At 42.8% G+C, this 19,448-nt stretch overlaps 1 protein-coding gene and 1 long non-coding RNA gene across 6 annotated transcripts; one reads left to right on the forward strand and one right to left on the reverse strand.

The window, feature by feature from the left end:
* Positions 1–1,457: 1,457 nt before the first annotated feature.
* LOC129857198 (uncharacterized) lies at positions 1,458–6,630 on the reverse strand. Of its 2 annotated transcripts, XR_008759881.1 has the most exons (3): positions 6,544–6,625; positions 2,981–3,095; positions 1,458–2,684 (listed from the first exon to the last, which is right to left on the reverse strand). It is a non-coding gene; the product is annotated as an uncharacterized LOC129857198 (long non-coding RNA). The 2 variants fall into 2 exon arrangements; XR_008759880.1 differs by lacking the exon at positions 2,981–3,095 and having other exon boundaries at positions 6,544–6,630.
* On the forward strand, positions 6,200–19,237 carry LOC129857197 (caspase-2-like). 4 transcript variants are annotated; one of them, XM_055925213.1, is made up of 11 exons: positions 6,200–6,269; positions 6,990–7,143; positions 7,682–7,843; positions 13,024–13,096; positions 13,631–13,722; positions 14,773–14,955; positions 15,346–15,474; positions 15,560–15,650; positions 15,729–15,917; positions 16,894–17,003; positions 17,117–19,237. In XM_055925213.1, exons 2-11 carry the CDS (start codon positions 6,991–6,993, stop codon positions 17,249–17,251), a joined length of 1,317 nt encoding a protein of 438 aa, XP_055781188.1. In that variant the 5' UTR covers positions 6,200–6,269; position 6,990; the 3' UTR covers positions 17,252–19,237. The 4 variants fall into 4 exon arrangements, with proteins under 4 accessions (XP_055781188.1, XP_055781191.1, XP_055781189.1 ...); XM_055925216.1 differs by having other exon boundaries at positions 6,210–6,265; XM_055925214.1 differs by having other exon boundaries at positions 6,232–6,269; positions 6,987–7,143.
* Positions 19,238–19,448: the final 211 nt, after the last annotated feature.

Genomic DNA, 19,448 nt, shown 5'->3' on the forward strand with positions numbered 1-19,448 from the left:
AAATGAAAGAAAATAGGTAGAGTCTGTCGAAGTGGGATGCAGAAGGTTTGCAGGTCAATCCTTCTACAGGGTATTAATTAAGACTACTAGGCACCACAGGGAGGAAAGCCATCAAGACAGTGGAAGCAATGCTTTGGCTGTTAATTGTTAATTATCCATGTTAACCATGTTACATTTCAGAAATGTCAACTTCAATGGGGTAGGGACGTCCCAAGGATTTTGGATAGCACAGATCCAAGTGCGCACTGAACTGTGCTAGTGTGCAGGTGTTATCTGCTCTGTTAAACCGAATCTAAAAAGAGGGCAATAAACACAGGTTTTGCCTAGATGGTTAGTTTGTCAGAAAGGACTTTTCGTAGCAGGTTAGGAGAACTTACACCGTAAGCTCGGATAATAAATTTAGCAGGTTTGGAGAATTAGGTTAGATTTGGGAAAAAGGTTAGGGTTAGCTAAAATGAAAAAATAATCAACTTTTGACATCAATTTGATAAACTGTATCCCATCTAGCAATGACCATGCGAAAGTGAGTAGTTTATGTTGAAAAACACTGGCATCCATCTTGGACATTGTCTCTAGTTAATTTATAAGCTAAGTACACTCTGCTCCTAAAATGAATACCAACTTTACCCTCTTCATGTAAAAATGAAAGACTGCTATTGGGTAAAGTATAAGCCTATACCTGAAAATATATCTACTATATACAAAATGTATTAGCTAAAACGATTATGACTATTATAGTTTGTAGTTCATGATTATCCATAACTGTATAATTTTTTGTCTATAATTGTCAGTTATACGGCTGGCTATATGTTTATTGTGCCAGCCCTACTCCTGCAGCTGTTTATTAACAAATAGGCAATACCAGTTGCTTCTATGATTTTCCAAAAGTTATGTCACTGTTTTAGAAGTATATTACCAAAGTCATCTATTGTACAGTAGACCGGGACTAAACCTTGCACTGGGTAGGTTATCCTTTGGAACCAGGGTTGAGCATCACGTGTTGTTAAAGGGATAGTTCACCCAAATAAAAAAATGGCATGTTGATTTACTTATCCTGTAAGCAGTCTATGGAAAAGGTATGACAGCAATCCATGATTTGGTTTAGTTTCCCTGGCAGTTTGCACATGCAAATGTTAGCATTTGTTCCCTCACATTTTTTTCGGCACTGAGCAAATTTCAGGTCTGCAGTGCGCAAACTTGAAAGTTGTGAAAGTCAGTGCAACTGTGTTCACTGTGAACAGAGGCTGTACCCACTTTAAGTTACAGTTTAAACAGTGGTCAAGTAGGCTACTGTGGCTATTTTATCATAATGTAGGCCTACCAGAGTGGGCTACCATCAAAAACAATGGAGAAAATGCACCCCATAACATTTTTACATAGAAATAGTTGTTCTGTGTGTTGGCATATTTCTGCATTACCAAATGAGGGGAGTTACAAACTTCACACACCAGTCAGAGTTATACTTAAATTACATCTTTAATAATAAGAGCTTTGCAATTGCATTTTTGACTTTCAATGATGCGCTATCTCTAATGAACCATTGAAAAGTACAAACAGAAAAGTACAAAGATCTTTTATAGCCAAGATACACCCCTCTCAACTTACATGACGAACCACAGATCTTAGGAACAGTTCACAAAGGTTAAGATTTGTATGAAAGATATCTATAAAACACAGCAGACAGTTACTGCTGTGTCAACAGTTTTCATTGTAAAGACCAGTGTCTGGCCCTCCTACTCCAAACAGGAACCATCTCTCCCTGGTACGGTATAGAAGAGAAACATTAGCTCATGTTCTCTGGAATGCTCTTTAGGTTTTATCACCCAAAGACATCGTAAATCTCCTCTGTCAGTGTTATCTCATAGAGGCCCATCCTCAGTAGAACACACACACACAATAGTTAACAGAATATTATATTCTGTCGAATAAAACAACCATTATAATGCAATACAAGCATTCTAACATAATCTTGCAATTTTCCACGACATCTGTTGTTAAGCCCACAGCAGCAGCCATTGAGTGGTGTTCAATGTCAGCCTACATTCCATGAGACTTTTGGGAAAAAAACATGCAGAGCTTGACATTAACCTGTTTATCCACTTGTCCTTCAGACAAGGAAGTGACTGAAAATGTTGTTGTGTTGTTTGATGCAAGGAACCACTTTACATCAGCTGATATATCAAAGTGCTGTACAGAAACCCAGCCTAAAACCCCAAACAGCAAGCAATGCAGGTGTAGAAGAAAAACTCCCTAGAAAGGCCCAAACCTCGGAAGAAACCTGGAGAGGAACCCGGCTATGAGGGGTGGCCAGTCCTCTCCTGGTTGTGCCGGGTGGAGATTATAACAGAACATGGCCAAGATGTTCAAATGTTCATAAATGACCAGCATGGTCAAATAATAAAAATCACAGTAGTTGTCGAGGGTGCAACAAGTCAGCACCTCAGGAGTAAATGTCAGTTGGCTTTTCATAGCCAATCATTGAGAGTATCTCTAACCCTCCTGCTGTCTCTAGAGAGTTGAAAACAGCAGGTCTGGGTCAGGTAGCACGTCCTGTGAACAGGTCAGGGTTCTATAGCCACAGGCAGAACAGTTGAAACTGGAGCAGCAGCATGGACAGGTGGACTGGGGACAGCAAGGAGTCATCATGCCAGGTAGTCCTGAGGCATCGTCCTAGGGCTCAGGTCCTCCGAGAGAGAGAAAGAGAGAAAGAGAGAATTAGAAAGAGCATACTTAAATTCACACAGGACACCGGATAAGACAGGAGAAATTCTCCAGATATAACAGACTGACCCTAGCCCCCCGACACATAAACTACTGCAGCATAAATACTGGAGGCTGAGACAGGAGGGGTCAGGAGACACTGTCAGGAGACATCCGATGATCCCCCGGACAGGGCCAAACAGGCAGGATATAACCCCACCCACTTTGCCATAGCACAGCCCACACACCACTAGAGGGATATCTTCAACCACCAACTTACCATCCTGAGACATAGCCCACAAAGATCTCCGCCACGGCACAACCCAAGGGGGGGCGCCAACCCAGACAGGAAGACCCACATCAGCGACTCAACCCACTCAAGTGACGCACCCCTCCTAGGGACGGCATGGAAGAGCACAAGTAAGCCAGTGACTCAGCCCCTGTAATAGTGTTTGAGGCAGAGAATCCCAGTGGAGAGAGGGGAACCGGCCAGGCAGAGACAGCAAGGGCGGTTCGTTGCTCCCGTGCCTTTCCATTCACCTTCACACTCCTGGGCCAGACTACCCTCAATCATATAACCTACTGAAGAGATGAGTCTTCAATAAAGACTTAAAGGTTGAGACAGAGCCTGGGTCTCTCACATGGGTAGGCAGACCATTCCATAAAAATTGAGCTCTATAGGAGAAAGCCCTGCCTCCCGCTGTTTGCTTAGACATTCTAGGGACAATTAGGAGGCCTGCGTCTTGTGACCGTAGTGTACGTGTAGGTATGTACGGAAGGACCAAATCGGATAGATAGGTAGGAGAAAGCCCATCTAATGCTTTGTAGGTTAGCAGTAAAACATCAGCCCTTGCCTTAACAGAAAATGTGGTTCTAGTCAGGATTCTAGCAGCTGTATTTAGCACTAACTGAAGTTTATTTAGTGCTTTATCCGGGTAGCCGGAAAGTAGAGCATTGCAGTAGTCTAACCCAGAAGTAACAAAAGCATGGATACATTTTTCTGCATAATTTTTGGACAGGAAATTTCTGATTTTTGCAATATTACGTAGATGGAAAAAAGCTGTCCTTGAAACAGTCTTGATATGTTCGTCAAAAGAGAGATCAGGGTCCAGAGTAACGCCAAGGTCATTCACAGTTTTATTTGAGACGACTGTACAACCATCAAGATTAATTGTCAGAATAAGACTAATTGTCAAAATAAAATGTATTATTATTCCCATACCACTACTACAGAGAATCAGACAAATTATGCTACCCTCTGCCTATTGGCTACTTAGCTTATTCAACCCTGTCCCAAAACACAACACTGCCCCTTCAAGACAAAAAAAGCTCATTACCTGACTCGCTTTTCAAAGATGCCTAGAAATTTACACGTTTGTTCTCTTGTAGGAAGCAATCACTCCCCTATTGCTGTCAACAAATTATGTAACTGGGCTAAAAACTCATTAACTAGCAAAAGATATGAACAAAATATGCACACGTGGCTACATGTAGCTCTCACTTTGATCTCAAAACAAGCACATCTACTCATGACCGCTCATGCTATAAACACAGTCCAGTTCAAAGTAAATGGCACAGATCCATATACATTGCCTTCAGACAGTATTCAGACCCCATTACTTTTTCCACATTTTGTTATGTTACAGCCTTATTCTAAAATTGATTACATTTTTCCTCATCAATATACACACAATACCCCATAATGACAAAGCAAAAACAGTTTTTTAGACTTATCACATTTACATAAGTATTCAGATCCTTTACTCAGTACTTTGTTGAAGCACCTTTGGCAGTAATTACAGCCTCAAGTCTTATTGGGTATGACGCTATAAGCTTGGCACACCTGTATTTGGGGAGTTTCTCCCATTCTTCTCTGCAGATCCTCTCAAGCTCTGTCAGGTTGGATGGGGAGCGTTGCTGAACATCTATTTTGGGGTCTTTTCAGAGATGTTTGATCGGGTTCAAGTCCGGGCTCTGGCTGGGCCGTTTAAGCACATTCAGACACTTGTCCCGAAGCCACTCCTGGCTGTGTGCTTAAGGTAGTTGTCCTGTTGGAAGTACAGTCCGGGCTCTGTTCTTTGCTCTGTTCATCTTTCCCCCGATCCTGACTAGTCTCCCAGTCCCTGCCACTGAAAAACATCCCCACAGCATGATTCTGCCACCACAGTGCTTCACCGTAGGGATGGTGCAAGGTTTACTCCAGATATGATACTTGGCATTCAGTCCAAAGAGTTCAATCTTGGTTTCATCAGACCAGAGAATCTTGTCTCTCATGGTCAGAGTCCTTCAGGTGCCTTTTTGCAAACTCCAAGCAGGCTGTCATGTACATTACTGAGGAGTGGCTTTCATCTGGCCACTCTACCATAAAGGCCTGATTGGTGGAGTGCTGCAGAGATGGCTGTCCTTCTGGAAGGTTCTCCCATCTCCACAGAGGAACTCTGGAGCTCTGTCAGAGTGACCCTCGGGTTCTTGGTCACCTCCCTGACCAAGGACCTTCTCTCCCGATTGCTCAGTTTGACCGGGCAGTCAGATCTAGGAAGAGTCTTGGTGGTTCCAAACTTCTTCCATTTAAGAATGATGGAGCCCACTGTGTTTGTTGGGACCTTCAATGCTGCAGAAATATTTTTGTACCCTTCCCCATATCTTTGCCTCAACAATCCTGTCTCGGAGCTCTACGGACAATTCCTTCGACTTCATGGCTTGGTTTTTGCTCTGACATGCACTGTCAACTGTGGGACTTTATATAGACAGGTGTGTGCCTTTCCAAATCATGTCCAATCAATTTAATTTACCACAGGTGGACTCCAATCAAATTGTAGAAACATCTCAAGGATGATCAATTGAAACAGTATACACCTGAGCTCAATTTCGAGTCTCATAGCAAAGGGTCTGTATACTTATGTAAATAAAATGTGCAAAATTTTTGAAAAACCTGTTTCCGCTTTGTCATTGTGAGGTATTGTGTGTAGATCGATGAGGAAAAAATATATTTAATCCATTTTAGAATAAGGCTGTAACGTAACAAAATGTGGAAAAAGTCAAGGGGTCTGAATACTTTCCAAATGCACTGTATGTTCATACTGTATCTATAAATACAACATATTTAGCTCCATTTGTGCAATAAGGTAAATTATGTCGTGGCATTTTATGAATCATTTTTCACATCAATCAACAGTAGTTGGGCAAATATGGATTTCTCACAATCAAAAATTCCTTGTGGACAGATGTAAGCTGTTTCCAGTTAATTCCTGAATCCCACTCCCTTATTTCCTACAAATGCCATGCCATCCTCTCTACTTCATCTAAACACTAGATAGCTGTTTATGTCAGTCTTCCATGATATTTTTATCAATTGGCTGATTATTTACTGTAACAACCGATTCAAATTCAAAATGAATTTGATAAATACGTTTCCAACCACGCCCTGGGAAAGCTGACTCGTATTCGCCCAGGAAAACGTCAATCCAAATTTTCCGAACTGTCATTGGCTATAATCCAACACAATGAATTTAGACCACTCCCGCTACCATTTTCACACATTGCAGAGGCGCGGAAGTTGGTTTACGTGGGTAAATTATGTTGTTTATTTGTGCGAAATAATTTCAAATACAGTTAGCTAAATTGTCTATCTAGATTTAGGACAGATAGGGTTGGGAGCAGATGAACGCATTGAAAGTGATCTGAATGTTTGAAATCCACACAAAAAAAAAACATCCCAACGTTAGCATGCCGATGTAATGTTAGCTGTTGCATATCTAAAGTAAAATTGACATTGTTTTGAAAAATGCAACGATACTGATTGACACTTGCTTACATTTTGAACAAATTTCTTAGCATAGATACCTGTTTTTATGCAATACAATTTAGTATTGTTCGGACGTCAAGGTGATGTCAACTTTTCCTTCACACATTAATTATTAGCTAGCTAACGCGTTAGCTGGAGACAGCTGGCTAACGTTACCTGACAGTCATTGTAAGTATCTGCTGCTGAGTGTTACCGGACTTTGGAAAGAATAGGAGATAACTACCAATTACTTTCTCGTATTCATCCAGACAGCTAGCTAACTAGTATAATGTTAGTTATCTTACAGAAAGACGCATTCAGCATCCTTACTACTCCGACTTAGAAAACAATGTAAATTGAGCTATTATAATAGCTAGATACAATGCCAATGAGTAACGTTAACACGTTGTTGAGAAGCTAGGCCTATATACCGCGCTACGGTTTTGCAAGAAGAATGGAAGTTGACAGTAAATGAAGCGTTTTCCTGTGTCTTGTCTCGAAGCAGAATGTTGGGGGAATGCGGTATGCTGGAACGAGACAAAAGGGGGCTTCGGAAATACGCTGTGACTCTCTGCAAAGAGATGGTGGTGGACGAGCTGTTCATTCAGTCGCTGCAGACAGACGACATTCTCACCGACAGCATGGCAGAAAGCATCCTGGTATGTTGTGTTCAATTGTGTAGCTCGATACTACCAGGTCAGATGACTTATGACACTTATCAACTTCCAAAAAATCTAATCAAATCAAATGTATTTATATAGCCCCTCTTACATCAGCTGATATCTCAAAGTGCTGTACAGAAACTCAGCCTAAAACCCCAAACAGCAAGCAATGCAGATGTAGAAGCACGCATTCATGCATGCATTCATGGCCCAAATGTCTTATTGTTGATTTATGTCATTAACTTCAATCACGTAATCAAATGTGAATGTTAGTGTAGATCAGGGTTTCCCATACTTGGTCCATGAAACTCGTTCTTGCTCCATGTGCATGTTTATTTTCTGCCCCAGGCACTACACAGCTGATTGAAATATTCGAAGCTTGATGATGAGTTGGTTATTTGAATCGTGTAGTGCTATGGCAAAAAACTAAATGTGCACCTGGGGGGGCAGGGCCCAGTTTCGGAAACCCTTGTGTAGATTACCATGTCTTTCACTTTCTATTTTTTCTAATCTGTTGATATCCGTTGTTCCCCAGGCGGAGCCGACCTCCCACAAGCGGAGCTGGCGTCTGCTGTCCCTGCTCCCCAAGCGTGGTCCCAGAGCCTTCAGCAGCTTCTGCTCAGCACTGAGAGACACAGAGCAGCAGCACCTATGTGCCCTGCTCACAGAGTCACCAGAGAGGGACGGAGAGAGACAGGTGAGTGGGCACTTGGTGCCACACCACACACAGCACAATAATCAGATGTTGATCCTGACAGACGAGCAGAAGGACAAAGATAGAAAGGGAGAGGGTAGACATGGAGAGAGAGGGGTGAGTGCCACAACCAACCCAAGCCTCAAACTGCACCCCTTACTCAGTGTCCCCAGACAGCTAGGGCGAAAGACAGGGCTGAGGGGGTGAGTTCCACAAAATACCCAATCCAAGCTTCAGACCGCTACGCCCCATTCACAAAGACCCCAGTCAAAGACAGTGAGGAAGAGGGGGATGAAGAGAAAGAGGTGAGCGCTACCCAACACCTAGCCCAAGCTACAGACTAAGTAAGGATATTTTCCTGGTATTTTACAAATGTTCCATCCCAAGAATAAAACAACTTTTCTCCCGGGTAACCCTGTATTTCTCGCCAAAACTGGAAGTGTCATTCAAAAGCATTATAAAGCATATAAATATGTAATGAAAATTCAAACCTAATGCTACCTGAGTCCGATACATTTTATGAGCCTTACATTAAAGACATTTAATGACCCAAAAAGTCCAAATAATTGTGCTATTATCTATAGGATATAGGCTACTGCACATTATGCACGACAGAGAAGCATAAAACCCCATAATGTAGCTAGCTATATGCTCTCTTGGGTAAATAAATGAAACAAGCTCCAGTAGGCTAATCTTTTTGAGTGTTAACTGTATTACTGTACTGTATTATATGGACTGGTATTACATACATCGTTCAAACCATGATAAAGCAGAAGAGAACACGCGGTTCTGGTGCAGCACATGCAGCCTACAAAGTTATAAATATAGGCTAGAGAATTTATTTTAATTTTGAAATGTATTAGGGACTATTTGTATAAATAGTAGGCTGACGCATATAGACCTTTTTCATAATATTTCCCCTGATGTTATTAGCCTTCCTCCTCTTTCTCCCTCTTGTTGCTTTATTCCTTCCTTGCTTTCAACAGTTACATTAAATATATTCCATTGTCCTTCATCATTCTAATGACATCCTTGAATAATATATAGCCCCCGTGATATGCAACTTTTCAGGGAAGTTAGGAACCAATATACACAGGCAAATATAAATTCCATGGAGAATAAGAACCACCCCCTCCCAGTTGCCCACTGCACTGAGGCTAGGAAACAATGTTACCACTGATAAATCCACTATAATTGAGAATTTCAATAAGCATTTTTCTACGGCTGGCCATGCTTTCCACCTGGCTACCCCTACCCCGGTCAACTGCCCGGCACCCCCCACAGCAGCTCGCCCAAGCCTCCCAATTTCTCCTTTACCCAAATCCAGATAGCTGATGTTCTGAAAGAGCTGCAAATCAGCCGGGCTAGACAATCTGGACCCTCTCTTTCTAAAATTATCTGCCGCAATTGTTGCAACCCCTATTACTAGCCTGTTCAACTTCTTTCGTATCATCTGAAATTCCCAAAGATTGGAAAGCTGCCGCGATCATCCCCCTCTTCAAAGGGGGTGACACTCTAGACCCAAACTGCTACAGACCTAAATCTATCCTACCTTGCCTTTACATTTACATTTACATTTAAGTCATTTAGCAGACGCTCTTATCCAGAGCGACTTACAAATTGGTGCATTCACCTAATGACATCCAGTGGAACAGCCACTTTACAATAGTAGTAGTATATAGTATATAGTATAAAGCCAAGTTAACAAACAGATTACCGACCATTTTGAATCCCACCGTACCTTCTCCGCTATGCAATCTGGTTTCAGAGCTGGTCATGGGTACACCTCAGCCATGCTCTAGGTCCTAAACGATATCATAACCGCCATCGATAAGACACATTACTGTGCAGCTGTATTCATCGACCTGGCCAAGGCTTTTGACTCTGTCAATCACCAAATTCTTATCGGCAGACTAAACAGCCTTGGTTTCTCAAATGACTACCTTGCCTGTTTCACCAACTACTTCTCTGATAGAGTTCAGTGTGTCAAATCGGAGGGCCTGTTGTCTGAACCTCTGACAGTCTCTATGGGGGTGCCACAGGGTTCAATTCTTGGGCCGACTCTTCTCTGTATACATCAATGATGTCGCTCTTGCTGTTGGTGATTCTATGATCCACCTCTACATAGATTCTGTATACTTCTGGCCCTTCTTTGGACACTGTGTTAACTAACCTCCAGACGAGCTTCAATGCCATACAACTCTCCTTCCGTTGCCTCCAACTGCTCTTAAATGCAAGTAAAACGAAATGCTTGCTCTTCAACCAATCGCTGCCCGTCCGTCCAGCATCACTACTCTGGACGGTTCTGACTTAGAATATGTGGACAACTACAAATACCTAGGTGTCTGGTTAGACTGTAAACTCTCCTTCCAGACTCACATTAAGGATCTCCAATCCAAAATTAATTCTAGAATCAGCTTCCTATTCCGCAACAAAGCATCCTTCACTTATGCTGCCAAACATACCCTCGTAAAACTGACCATCCTACCGATCCTCAACCTCGGCGATGTCATTTACAAAATAGCCTCCAACACTCTACTCAACAAATTGGATGCAGTCTATCACAGTGCCATCCGTTTTGTCACCAAAGCCCCATATACTACCCACCACTGCGACCTGTACGCTCTTGTTGGCTGGCCCTCGCTTCATACTCGTCGCCAAACCCACTGGAACCAAGTCTCTGCTAGGTAAAGCCCTGCCTTATCTCAGCTCACTGGTCAACATAGCAGCACCTACCCGTAGCACGTGCTCCAGAAGGTATATCTCACTAATCACCCCCATAGCCAATTCCTCCTTTGGCAGCCTTTCCTTCCAGTTCTCTGCTGCCAATGACTGGAACAAACTGCAAAAATCACTGAAGCTGGAGACTCATATCTCCCTCACTAGCTTTAAGCACCAGCTGTCAGAGCAGCTCACAGATCACAGCACCTGTACATAGCCCATCTGTAATATAGCCCATCCAACTACCTCATCCCCATACTGTATTTATTTATTTATCTTGCTCCTTTGCACTCCAGTATCTCTACTTGCACATTCATCTTCTGCACATCAATCACTCCAGTGTTTAATTGGTATATTGTAATTACTTCGCCACCATGGCCTGTTTATTGCCTTACCTCTTATCTTACCTCATTTGCTAATCAAATCAAAGTTTTTTTGCCACGTGTGCCGAATACAACAGGTATTACAGTGAAATGCTTACTTAAAATGCACACACTGTATATAGATTTTTTTCTACTGTATTATTGACTGTATGTTTGTTTATTCCATGTGTAACTCTGTGTTGTTGTATGTGTCAAACTGCTTTGCTTTATTCTTGGCCAGGTCGTAGTCGTAAATGAGAACTTGTTCTCAACTAGCCTACTTGGTTAAATAAAGGTGAATAAAACAAATATATTGCTAGAATTAGATGCAGAAGGCTTTTACTTCTCTTCATGAAGATTGAATGGTTATGGGTCTGAATAAATAACTGCTATAGCCTTCCGCCATTGCACGCATTCACTGTTCTTTCAAACTACCCGTGAGTTCTGTTGGCTGCTGTATTTAACATTCAGCAAAAAATACACTGCTCAAAAAAATAAAGGGAACACTTAAACAACACAATGTAACTCCAAGTCAATCACATTTCTGTGAAATCAAACTGTCCACTTAGGAAGCAACACTGATTGACAATAAATGTCACATGCTGTTGTGCAAATGGAATAGACAAAAGGTGGAAATTATAGGCAATTAGCAAGACACCCCCAATAAAGGAATGGTTCTGCAGGTGGTGACCACAGACCACTTCTCAGTTCCTATGCTTCCTGGCTGATGTTTTGGTCACTTTTGAATGCTGGCGGTGCTTTCACTCTAGTGGTAGCATGAGACGGAGTCTACAACCCACACAAGTGGCTCAGGTAGTGCAGTTCATCCAGGATGGCACATCAATGCGAGCTGTGGCAAAAAGGTTTGCTGTGTCTGTCAGCGTAGTGTCCAGAGCATGGAGGCGCTACCAGGAGACAGGCCAATACATCAGGAGACGTGGAGGATGCCGTAGGAGGGCAACAACCCAGCAGCAGGACTGCTACCTCCGCCTTTGTGCAAGGAGGTGCACTGCCAGAGCCCTGCAAAATGACCTCCAGCAGGCCACGCTCTAAGGCGTGGCCAGCGGAGCACAGGCGCTTGCGTATTGTACAAGAGACACAAGCTATAAGTTAGATGCTTATTATGCATAACTCGTCATTAATTTGCTAAATATAAGGCTAATAATGTATTACCTGAAAGAAGTAGGCTAGAACATCTATATATGTCAATTTAGAACAGGATTATCTATTTTGGATGCAATTTGAATGGAGTTGATGGAGATTTTAAAGCAACGCTATTCGAGTGATAGGCTGTTTTTAAAGCTCTTTACAATAAAAGAAAACAAGGTGGCCCCTGAAAGCCAGATCATTCTGTCTTTATATTACTGTAGCATAGGCTATGCTGCAGTCAATGTATGCCCACCTGTCACAAGAAAACACGTTACCATGATGAGATTGATACAGGAAGAGTAGCTGCTGCTTTTGCAACAGCTAATGGGGATCCTAATAAAATACCAATACAGTAGGTCTACATGCATTGTGAACTGCGCTCCATACTGAGATGGGCTGTCTGTCCCCACCCTGAGCATTGATTCATCAGTCAGCAGCCATAGAGAAGCCACATTTAGACATCGCGTATCATTTTAACAGTTCCATTTCACTCCATGCTGTTCATATAAATAATTTATTATAATTTACCGGTTTCTCACAGTTATTTATCCTGGGAAAGAGGAGTGGTTTTGGACAGTAAATCTTGGAAACCGGGTTCCTGCCATTCAACCCTACTACAGACTGTCCCCCCCAGAGTCCCCAGACAGTCACTAGAGAAAGAAGTGACCCCAACACTCCCAACCCAAGCTACAGACTGCTGTAACAGGAAGATAGAGGGGAATGGGGAGAAAGAGGGGAATAAGAAAAGAGAAGGAGAGATGTAGATTGGGAGAGAGGTGAGAGTCAGCCATCACTCCCAACCCAAGCCTCCTCTGGATGTTTTGGTATTCACACTGCAGGCGAGGGGAAAAAATCAGGAATGAACTGGTTTTGCCTATAAATGTTCAGATTGTATTGACGTCGAAGGTAAATTAAAACATGGTTAAATTCTCAATTTCCTTTGTCTTTCAGAGATATGTGGACTCTCCCCTCCCACTGCCCACCCAGGAGGGGATGGTTCCAGCCAAGAGAGCCAGAACACAAGGTGAGTAGAGCAGTCATCTGAGCTGGGTGCATTCAAGATCACAGTTTTACAACTGTTTCATTCACAATATTTGCACGTTTCCTAGGAGATCATGGGAGGGGTTGTTTGTGTGGTTGTTTGGAAAAAATGTAATAAATGTAATCATTCTGTTTGTTGGCTTGTTACTCAGTCTTTTATAAAAAGCTATTTTTAATAAATCCAATAAAACTGTAAATGAAAATGTCCCTGTTGAGTCCAGTTGTATAATTTGATCAGTGTGGAAGCAGTGTGCTGTAGCCTTGGTATGGAGTGCCACTGCCCAGCCAGTCTCGCCACCTGCAGGCACCACGCCCGTGTGACTTGCTCACATAGCTGTAGTACAAAGGTTGTTACAACACCATTATATGTTGCTAACAGCTTCCCTTTCAAGCCAGAAACATGACCTTGAATGGAACCCTGCTCTGATGGGCATTATTGTAATTGTTTGTCTCCACTGGTGTAATTTATGGAATGAAATGCATGCAGGGTGTAATGTCATCCTAATATGTGTTTCAGAGTCAATGGAGATGTGTCTGGATGCAGACAGTCCCATCACCAGCCCTGTTCTTCCCTGTACACCAGACTTCTACCTAAAACACTGCCAACAGGTACAACGCTCACTGTTAATACAAACCAGTAAATCACCAGTCTGTACCATGTCACTGCCAACAGGTACAACACTCACTGTTAATACAAACCAGTAAATCACCAGTCTGTACCATGTCACTGCCAACAGGTACAACACTCACTGTTAATACAAACCAGTAAATCACCAGTCTGTACCATGTCACTGCCAACAGGTACAACACTCACTGTTAATACAAACCAGTAAATCACCAGTCTGTACCATGTCACTGCCAACAGGTACAACACTCACTGTTAATACAAACCAGTAAATCACCTGTCTGTACCATGTCACTGCCAACAGGTACAACACAGTCTGTCTGGTATCTCTTACCTGAGACAATTAACGTTGTTAACTGCTGTATTTTTTTGGTTTCAAATTTGTCACTGCAAATACAACTGTTACAATGCAACTTTATGCAATCCCCTAGGGCAGTTAGTTTCAAGGCAGCAGCCACTGCAACATGCACCTTTGCAACAAACACATGCATGTACTTCCTGTGTCCAGAATGTTTCCAGCTGCTGTTTAGCTGCATTGTCCCCCAAGGTATTTCTAGGGAGCTGCAGAGCAGATCTTCCTATTCATCCACCTCAACCTGTAACAGCTGTTGAAGTGTCTCCACTCTAAACAGACAGATATTAGACTTCTGCAGTATAGACAGAGTTTAGACAGTACCAGGGGAGCCCCACTGGTCCGTAGAAGACAGTGTTTGTCTAGACCACAGTCAGTTTGACAGGAAAGAGACAGAGGGAGAATTCCCCCAGCCCATGTGTTGAAGTCTTTGTAAACCTGCTCAGGTTGGGGATGATTCATCACTGAGCTCCACTGGGGTGTAAAACTGTCATTGAAGTACAGGGACAGAAACCACATCAAACACTGCCGAGAACAGCAGCAACGTAAGCACATCATTATTTTCCTTCAGGTAAACCATGTCATTTTCTCACGCTGCATTTTTGTCTCTCTTTTCCCTCCCTCTTTTCTCCTCCTTTCCTCCCTTTGCACCTCTTTATCCTCCTCTCTTTCTCCCCTTCAGTCCTACAGTATGGTGTCCAGTCCTCGTGGCCTGGCCTTGGTGATCAGTAACGTCTCCTTTGACCCCTGTGCTGCTCCTGACCTGGACTCCAGGAAGGGAGGGGAGGTGGACGAGGAGGTCCTCAGGAAGGTGTTCACTGAGCTGGACTACATAGTCACCGTCCGGAGAGACCTCACAGCTCAGGTAACACACACACACACACACACACACACAGACAGTAAGACAGTGGTGCCAAAGGTACAGCAGTGCTTCAACCAACATGGACTATATCGGTGGATCCCCCACTAGCTTCCATCAGTGGCACTCAGGTATTTGTTTGCCTTGATCTTCACATAGACCTGTTGCTATTAGAGTCATGGTGCTAGTTAGTGGAGACAGCTGTTTGTAGCATTGGTCTTTCCGTGACCATGTGTTTACAATGCCAAGAACAAAGGGGGAATTTACAGCTCTACACTTCCTCTCTGTATAACTAGTGGCGCTTGCACTTTGTGACAAAATGTACCAAAATTATTCCTAACAGTGCTATGTAATTAGAATATAGTTTAATACTTGATTGATCTCTTGCTATGACAGGGCATGCGGGCCTGCATTGAGCAGTTTGGCAGTCGGCAGCAGCACCAGACCGTATCCAGCTGTGTGGTGTGTCTGCTGTCCCATGGAGTAGAGGGGGCTATCTACGGCACAGACGGACAGCTACTGGAGGTGTGTGTGACCTCATTCAGTTGAGAGAGAAACCCTTTCTGATGATAATAATCATATTAATTGAATCTCTGTCTCTCTCTCTCAGTTGGACTGGGTGTTTGAGGCGTTTGACAACGCCCACTGTCCTCTACTGCAGAATAAACCCAAGATGTTCTTCATCCAGGCCTGCAGAGGAGGTGAGCTCACACACGATCTCTCTGCCCTCACTCTCCCTCCTTCCCTTTCTAACCCGTCTTCTCTCTGTCTCCCTCCAGAGGAGATGGACTGTGGGGTGGAGCAGTCAGACGGGCCAGAGAGGACCCAGTCTCCTGGCTGTGAACAGAGGGATGCAGGGAGGGAGGGAGAGGGGGATGGAGACACCAGGCAGACGGAGGAGAGAGGCAGGCTCAGAGTCAAACTGCCCCAGCGCTCCGACATGATCTGTGGCTTCGCCTCCCTCAAAGGTGTGTGTTTATGATGTGAATGTTGGAATATTTGGTGGTGTGTTTCTTTGTGTGTGTGTTGGTCTCTACTAGGTAATGTAGTGTCTGTTGGGCCCTACTAGGTAATGTGTTGGTCCCTACTAGGTAATGTAGTGTCTGTTGGGCCCTACTAGGTAATGTGTTGGTCCCTACTAGGTAATGTAGTGTCTGTTGGGCCCTACTAGGTAATGTGTTGGTCCCTACTAGGTAATGTAGTGTGTGTGTTGGGCCCTACTAGGTAATGTGTTGGGCCCTACTAGGTAATGTAGTGTCTTTTTTATTTTTATTTTTATTTAACCAGGTAGGCCAGTTGAGAAAAAGTTCTCATTTACAACTGCGACCTGGCCAAGATAAAGCAAAGCAGTGCAACACAAACAACACAGAGTTACACATGGAATAAACAAATGTGTTTATCCCATGTGTTGGGCCCTACTAGGTAATGCAGTGTCTGTTGGGCCCTACTAGGTAATGCAGTGTCTGTTGGGCCCTACTAGGTAATGCAGTGTCTGTTGGGCCCTACTAGGTAATGTAGTGTCTGTTGGGCCCTACTAGGTAATGTAGTGTCTGTTGGGCCCTACTAGGTAATGTAGTGTCTGTTGGGCCCTACTAGGTAATGTAGTGTCTGTTGGGCCCTACTAGGTAATGTAGTGTCTGTTGGGCCCTGCTAGGTAATGTAGTGTCTGTTGGGCCCTGCTAGGTAATGTAGTGTCTGTTGGGCCCTGCTAGGTAATGTAGTGTCTGTTGGGCCCTGCTAGGTAATGTAGTGTCTGTTGGGCCCTGCTAGGTAATGTAGTGTCTGTTGGGCCCTGCTAGGTAATGTAGTGTCTGTTGGGCCCTGCTAGGTAATGTAGTGTCTGTTGGGCCCTGCTAGGTAATGTAGTGTCTGTTGGGCCCTGCTAGGTAATGTAGTGTCTGTTGGGCCCTGCTAGGTAATGTAGTGTCTGTTGGGCCCTACTAGGCACTGCAGCCATGAGGAACACCAAGAGAGGATCCTGGTTCATCCAAGAGGTCAACTCAGCACTCCGCTTCAGAGCCAGAGACACACACCTATCAGATATACTGGTGCAGGTAAACACACACACACACACCACATATCACAGTTATAGTAAGTACATTTTCCCTCAATAAAGTAGTTATCAGCAAATTCAGTGCTACTAACCTTTTGTAACCTCTGTCCTCAGGTGAATGGTCGTATTAAAGACAGAGAAGGCTATGCTCCTGGCACCCCCCACCATCGCTGTAAGGAGATGTCTGAATTCACCAGCTCCCTCTGCAAAGACCTCTACCTGTTCCCCAAGTACCACCCTCAGTACTGACACGCACACATTTCTGCACCCCTACAGCACCACACCCACTACTGCCACACACAATCATAGAGGATTAATTCATTCACATTTGCTGTGCAAATTCCCTCTCACAGACAAACTCTTGGAAAGGAAAATGGAACAAGTTGTTGTAAATCTATGTGCTTGGTAATGGGCATGAAGTATACATGACTGGTATGCAGCTGATGTGTGTGCCTACCTATCAGCTAGGCTTGCTATACGTTAATCTGTGCCAGTTAGAAATGGGATTGAAATGTTCTAGGAAAATATTTTAGCTCGCTAACACACCAGAATATATTTAAATGTATCACTTTTAATTTCTTACTAAACAGTAACTTTTGGGTTTGAAGATTATTCTTTTTTTAAACATGTATTTTGTATGCAGATCTATTTTTATCCATTTATTTTGTATCAAATCATTTTGAAGCTCTTTTTTGTAAGAATTGTAAAGCCCTTGTCTCCTTTTTATATTAAAAAATGTTTATTATAAAATGCATAACATTATATGCATTAGAATAGGAAATCCCCCTGACCAAATGAAGGTGTGTATCTGTGTCCATCTGATGGGCAGACAGGTGGTGGTGTAGAGTTATTGGCTGAGGATGCAGCATGGACGGAGCTGAATTTCAATACCTTACTGTTTTACACCCTCCTAGTAATCTGAGTCTTCCACTGAAGGATACTGGGACAAGTAGATATGATATTGGGAGTTTCATGTTAGCAATGATTTGATGTGTTATTGAGGCAACAAGTGTACTGCATTCCATTTGAGTAGAATGGAGTCATGACCATTTCTCTCACAAACAACTGTCCTCCCCCTCCCATCTCTCTACCTCCATGAGGGGGTTACGGTCTAAGGCACTGCATCTCGGTGCAAGAGGCTACAGTCCCTGGTTAGAATCCAGGCTGTATCACATCCGGACGTGATTGGGAGTCCCATAGGGCAGCGCACATTTGGCCCAGCGTCATCCGGTTTTGGCCGAGGTAGGCCGTCATTGTAAATAAGAATTTGTTCTTAACTGACTTGCCTAGTTAAATAAAAAATGTAGACAAGTTAAGGCACGTAGGTTAATTAATGTTGTAACTACATTGGTAACCAGACTTGTTACTTAGATGTGATGAAAGATGTCAACATTTTATTTAAATTAGATACATTTATATGTTACACCAATGAATTATATTAGAATTCTATGTAACTGCTTGTTATCTCTGGTCAACTTGAGACCTAAGTTATCCACTCAACGTTTCCTTGACCATTAAGATTTCAGTTCACAAGATGGATGTACATGGATGTTTTACAGATGTATGGATTGATTTTAAAGCAGCTACAGTATTTTCCTTTTATATGCAATATTCCATAGCAATGTGTGCCATGTGAAAGATGTGTTAAGTATTGTCTTTAAAATACTTGGTTTATCATTTACATAGGACAATGCATTACATTCAAATGTATGAGCAGCAATATTGATGTTTCTCAGAATGAGTAGCAATGTGTTTGATTCTAACAGTGTTGTAGGGAAGAGTGATATGACAGGAACAGTATGAATTGAGCTGTTGACCAACCAATCACAGAGACAGCACGGAGTGCTCATCTTAAAAATAAAAGAAAAAGTTCCATAGCGATCCTGTTAAATTAGTATTCTAATTCTATGGACAGTTCACCCCAAATTCAAAGTGCCAGACGTTTCTTAGACATTTTCCATTCGGTTTGAAGCCTCTAGTTTGGTTTCAACTAACTTAATGTGTACAATATAGCATCTACACAACCGGTGTGGTGACATATTTTTTTGTTATTGTAAATGTTCAGAAAAATTTTGTGGTGAAGTAGGTTATCTCTAGAAAGTGAACTGCTGGGGTTCACTGCCATAAGCTAAGGAGCTGCTGGGGATGGGGGGGGAGAAGATGACTGTATTTATGTCTAAAACAAAGACTGCCAAATGTTCAGGAAAATAAACAGCCTTTTGTTTTAACTATGAATTGACTTTCTATGAGTTGTGTTGACATGCATTGTGTGTGAGTACTGTACATATGTACACTATGCATGATATATGTTGATCTCTCCTTGTTGCTGTTTGTTTATATCACACTGTACATCCAGTCCCCCTCAGTGTACTGGTATAGTATAACTCACATAACCCTGTAGTAAGAACTGTTTCATGACTATGATATGCATCATGAGTCACACACT

The sequence above is a fragment of the Salvelinus fontinalis genome, chromosome 6, assembly GCF_029448725.1.
Source record: "Salvelinus fontinalis isolate EN_2023a chromosome 6, ASM2944872v1, whole genome shotgun sequence".
Classification (NCBI taxonomy): Eukaryota; Metazoa; Chordata; class Actinopteri; order Salmoniformes; family Salmonidae; genus Salvelinus; species Salvelinus fontinalis.